Source organism: Spinacia oleracea, chromosome 4 (genome assembly GCF_020520425.1).
Source record: "Spinacia oleracea cultivar Varoflay chromosome 4, BTI_SOV_V1, whole genome shotgun sequence".
NCBI classification, from domain to species: Eukaryota; Viridiplantae; Streptophyta; class Magnoliopsida; order Caryophyllales; family Amaranthaceae; genus Spinacia; species Spinacia oleracea.
The window spans coordinates 37,034,723-37,040,562 of record NC_079490.1 but is presented as its reverse complement, the minus strand read 5'-3'; the positions used below and the strand labels follow the sequence as shown (position 1 = coordinate 37,040,562).

Sequence of the window (5,840 nt, the reverse complement as noted above, 5' to 3'; positions counted from 1 at the left end):
GTTAAAAAGTACTCCCTCCATTCCTTTTTGTTCTTCCCATTTCCTTTTTTAGCATTTCTTTTTGTTCTTCCCCTACTGAATCTTTACTATTTTTGGCCATAGTTTTTTTACCAATTTACCCTAAGATTCCCCACTATTTACAAAAAATACCCTAAGATTCTACCCTTTCCCACCCACTTTTACCCCACCCACCTTATTTAATTAATTAACCTAACCCTACCCCCCCTCCCTTTATTACCCGTCCCTATCTCACAATCCCTCCCTCACCTCTCATTCTGATTTCTCTCTCTCACCTCTTCGGATCTCTCTCTCTCTCTTATTTCACTCTCTCTCTCTCTTAAAATTCCTCCCCTGTTCTTGAGAAAACCCTAGGTTTTCCGCCTCTGATCTGGGTTTTCCTCTCCAAATCTCGCAAATCTGAAACGTTTTCGCAGAAAAACGTTCATAAAAATTACTCGGAATCATTTTCCGATCAGATCCCCTCTATTTTTGTCCCCTTTTTGGTCCCTAATCGTCGCTGATCTCTGTTTTTCTGGTACTTTATGGGTTCTTCTTTGTCTAGAACTCGAGGTGATTCTGGGGTGGGAACTTCTGGTCAAAGAATCCCCGATTCCAACTGTGATTGGGGATCCAAGTGCAACTGTCCCAATAACGAGCATTCCTACTCCGCCGAATATAAAAACAATCTGTATTTGGCCCAAAAAGAAAATACGAGTACTCGAAACTATTTGGAAGAATGGTTTCGGAAGAGGGAAGTGGAGCCAGGAGAGGAGGTTGAGTCAAAATATGACGATCGGAAACCCACTCCCTCAGATCTGCGTTTTTTCGGTGAAGGAGATTCCGATGAGGTATTAATTTTGATTTTTTGCGATTTATTTAGGGTTATTGATGTCGGTTTTATTAAAATGGTTTGATGAATGTTTGCATGTCTAAAAAAGTGGGATTTGATAAATGTTTGATTTATTTGGAGTATTGTTCATTAAACTCGGATTATTTTCTGGAGTAGTTGCTCTGATTTCCCATTGCATGTGTTAAAAATGCAGATCTGGTATTTTTTCGAATTTTTTGGGAATTTTTTGGAGATTTGTTGGATTCATTCGGGCTTTTTATGTTATTCTTTGCTCTGTTTTCTCATTGCATGTTGTTAAAATTGAGTTCTGATTTTATTTTGTGCTCTGTTTTTTCATTGCATGTTGTTAAAATTGAGTTCTGATTTTATTTTGGGCTCTGTTTTTTCATTGCATGTTGTTAAAATTGAGTTCTGATTTTATTTGGAGCTATTTGGAAATTATTTGAAGAAAATCGGAATATTCATGTGTTTTGTTGATCTGTTTTCCCATTGCATGTGGTTAAAAATGGGATCTGGATGTATTTGGGATATCATTTCACATTTTTTGGGTAAAAATGGGATCTGGATGTATTCCGAAAATTAGTTGGATTTTAATGGAATTATTGTGTGATTTGCTTTCATTTATCTCATTGCATGTGGTAACCATGGTGATCTGAAATTATTTGGAACTTTATTTTGAGTTGTTTGATTAAATCTGATTTTAATTCATGGTCCCCTGTTATTTTATGATGGCACTAATCATGTTGTTTGTCCCCTATTGATTGCAAGGAACCAAGTGGGTCTGATTCATTTGATCTGGTGTATGTTGGAGAGTGTGAAAATGAGAATGGTGATGCTGTTGGGTCTCCAGGACAACTTTCATCTGGTTATCCCTCCTCAAAGAAAGGAGAAAAGGGAAAAAAATCGGCTTCAGCATCTGATGATGCTTAGATAAGTCTGTCTCCTTTCTCCCTTTTTTCATTTTATTGAATGCTGGCTAGCTGTGGAGTCATAAGGTGGATGCCAACAACTGTGATCTGTTGTTGGCCAGGGGTGTTGTTGTTTGGATGATGATGTTGTGATTAGTTGTATGGATGTTGATGTTAGATATTTTAAGTTATGATATTGATATTGATAATGATGATTGGATGATGGTGTTTCCATATGGTTATGAAATTTTGTGGACTGTTGTCTGTGTGATGAACATGATTTGATGGCTTAATGTCCCCTGTTTTATGGTATGTTTTGTGTATGATAAATATGATGCTTTGGTGAGTATGAGATTTGATCAGTATAACTATGTTTTGGATTAGTAAAGGCATGAAATGAATATAATTTGGGGATAGGGTTTGAGTTATTTCAGTCCTCTCAGTGTGGCCTGGTGTTGAATGCTTAATGTCCAAGCATGTCCCTTTAGGATACAATAATGTCCCTTTATTTATTGTGATCGATGATGAGTCTTTTTTTTGCTGAGGAACAAGTCCAACTAACCACAAATGCTCGTGCTGCCATTAGTATCAGTAATGATATTTCTCGGGCGCTAAGTGTTTGTGGTTTGGAGTTGTTTTAATGATGCTTGGGGACATTCTGAGATCAATATTAGGAGGTTTGTGATCTTCAATGATGTGATTGTTGATATTCTGAGATCTTTGTTTTGATAATTGTCCTTTAACTTCTTTTGTCGAACGGAGTGAATGTCATTTCACACAAAATTATGTGAATATCAATCATTCCATTCGGCAGAAGAATGTTAAAGATATGATAGTATTGAAACTACTTGATCAATGATGTGTGTCAATATGTCTGAGAAATGAAACCCTACATGTTAATGATCTGTTTAATGCTTCATGTCCCATTAATCAGTGGAGGTCTGTGATGAGTCTTTCATTTGATGAGGTTCAAACCCTATGTTTTGATCAGTTCATGGTGATCTGATGCATTGTTGATTGTTATTGTTATGCTTGATCTGTGATGAGTCTTTCATTTGCTGAGACTCAAACCCAATGTTCCAATAACACTTGTGCACCATTAGCATCATTGATGCTCTTCCGGAGCTAAGTGTTAGGGGATAGGGTTTGTGTCAATGATGCTTGGGGACATTCTGAGATCTTATGTCAGGTTAGACAGGAGAGGCAATTCATGTCTTGCAAAACATGTATAATGTGTTTCTGATATTCAATGATGTTAGTGTTGATATTCTGAGATCTTTGTTTTGATAATTGTCCTTTAACTTCTTTTGTCGAACGGAGTGAATGTCATTTCACACAAAATTATGTGAATATCAATCATTCCATTCGGCAGAAGAATGTTAAAGATATGATAGTATTGAAACTACTTGATCAATGATGTGTGTCAATATGTCTGAGAAATGAAACCCTACATGTTAATGATCTGTTTAATGCTTCATGTCCCATGAATCAGTGGAGGTCTGTGATGAGTCTTTCATTTGATGAGGTTCAAACCCTATGCTTTGATCAGTTCATGGTGATCTGATGCATTGTTGATTGTTATTGTTATGCTTGATCTGTGATGAGTCTTTCATTTGCTGAGACTCAAACCCAATGTTCCAATAACACTTGTGTACCATTAGCATCATTGATGCTCTTCCGGAGCTAAGTGTTAGGGGATAGGGTTTGTGTCAATGATGCTTGGGGACATTCTGAGATCTTATGTCAGGTTAGACAGGAGAGGCAATTCATGTATTGCAAAACATGTATAATGTGTTTCTGATATTCAATGATGTTAGTGTTTCTGATCTGTGATGTATGTGTTGATAACCTGAGATATTTGATTCTAAACATGTCCCTCACCACCAATCACCAAAGGGAATACAGATCATGTCACATCATTGATTGATCTAGTATCCCCTTTGGTGAATTGGTGGTGAGGTTGTAAATCATTTAGAAACAAATCTGTCAATGATGTAAAACAACTAAACTGAGAGTCAATGATGTTGCCTTGTTCATTGCTTCCTTGTTTTTGCTGCTTTGTTCTTGTTTCTTTGTCCATTACATCTTTTGGCACATCGGCATCCAATGGGGAAGAATTTCCATCTGAAAATGATGTGATATGCATTCTTTCCATTTGGATGCCGATGTGTTTAGAGATGTGATGTGATAAAGTTTTTGAACTTATGCCTTGTGATCTGTGATGAGTCTTCATTTTATGAGTGTCAAACCCTTTGTTTTTCAATCAAACTCATGCACCATTAGCATCCATGATGTTTTTCAGGAGCTAAGTTTAATTGGAAAGGGTTTGATTCAATGATTTTTGGGGACATTCTGAGATATTTATGAATCTTTGTTTATGTGAGGCATATTCCATGTGTTATCAATGATGAATTGATTGTTTTTGTCAAAATTACATCTTTTGACGCATCGGTTTCAAAATGGGAATAATTTCCATCTGAAAATGATGTGATATTATTATTTATTTCCATTTTGAAGCCGATGTGTTTAGAGTTGTGATATTGCAAATGCTGCCTTGTTCTTAAGAACCCAATGCTGCCTTGTTTATAGTGTTGCCAATGCTGCCTTACCTCTTGTGCCTTGTACTTTTTCTGCCAATGCTGCCTTGTTCTTGTTATGTACTCATTTGATGTTTATTGCCTTGCCTTGATTACTCTACATTGATGTGAATAAGAATGATGGAAAAAAAACTTTACTAAACTTAAACATGAGATTCATTCATTGATGCTTCCAAAAGATATGCTTACAAAATGTTTTGCCTACATGTTATGCTTGCATTTAAGCTTACAAAAGTGACACATTGGTTTTACTTGTCAATTTAAAAACATGTCCCCAAAACACAAAAAGTTATCTAATTGTTTTCACCTTGCTTCACTGGTTTGCTTTCCATTCATCATAGAGTTGCATGCATTCATTAACTGCCCATATAGGTGCCTTGACTTGCTCTGGCAGTCTGCCTTCATCTTCTAAAATCTTCTTCTTGTTGTGTGGAAGTTGGTAATCATTGTTGCCTTTGTGTTTTAGAATCTCATTAGAAACAAACTGTAATGTCATCCACACATTAGACAATGTCTTAGGATGCAACTCATTAAAAGAATCATACACTGCTCCACTTAAGTCCTCCACAGTTTTAGGCATTTTCTTGTGCATAAGTGATTGTATTGACCTGAAAAATCCCAAGTCCAAGATGTTGCAATCTGGACTGTTTGCTGGCTGTTGAGTCAACACAAAAGTGAACCCATCTTGTTTGTAGTGTAGTTGCCATTCAGGATCATTTTGCAATATATGTGCCTTTGCATTATCTTGAATGATATAGATGACCTTTTCCCCTTCATGTGGTGGCCACTTTGCCTTGATTGCTGGAATTAGCATGTTGATCATCATTGCCCTTGTTTCAATTTGATTCACAGACTTCACTGGCTTTGTTTCAATGGTCCCCTTTACTCTGTTTTTTGATGTCCTCTTGGCTGCAACTGCATTTGTGAATGGAAATATGCCTATTTTACCATCAAATTCACAATTCCCATTTTCACCCCACCTTGGTCTGGCTACTGCTGCCATGAACATGAATTTTGGTATCTTGGTTCTTGAACTTGCACTTCTATGTGGATAGGGTTCATTGTTTGCAAGATAAACTCTCTGGTTTTTTTGAGTCAAATAAAACCACTTCTCATCAATATGAATGAAGTCATACATGCTGTAATAAGTTGGTTCCTGTGGTATAGTGTAATCCATTATTAGTCTGAGTACCCACCTCATCCTTGCCATTTTGCATGCATCTGAAATGCCTGGATGCAAGGGACTTGAGTGTGGCTTAATAATTTTCCTCTTGATGAGCCTCCATACTGTTGTTGGTCCCAAATTGAGCATTCTTGCAAGATCTACAATGCATGTTCTGTCCCCCATGGCTATTTGTGCAATAGAGTCATATGTGACTTGAACCTTTTTCCTGCCACACTTGTGATACTTACTTTCCACCACATATGAATTCATTGCTGCCTTCTGCTTCTTTGCTTTGTCCCATATTGACCCTATGGTTTTTC

General features: G+C 36.9%; 1 protein-coding gene across 3 annotated transcripts in view; it reads left to right on the top strand.

The window, feature by feature from the left end:
• Positions 1-19: 19 nt before the first annotated feature.
• The window catches only part of LOC110792042 (uncharacterized), a 6,041-nt gene continuing 220 nt past the window's right edge, over positions 20-5,840 (top strand). For 2 of the 3 annotated variants that reach the window (XM_056827812.1, XM_056827811.1), the window contains exons 1-2: positions 20-848; positions 1,619-1,784. In XM_056827812.1, the coding sequence (XP_056683790.1) occupies positions 543-848; positions 1,619-1,780 (468 nt within the window). In that variant the 5' untranslated portion in view covers positions 20-542 and the 3' untranslated portion in view covers positions 1,781-1,784. Of the gene's footprint in view, positions 849-1,618; positions 3,500-5,840 lie in introns of those variants that run through there. The other variant, XM_021996837.2, reaches the window with a different exon arrangement.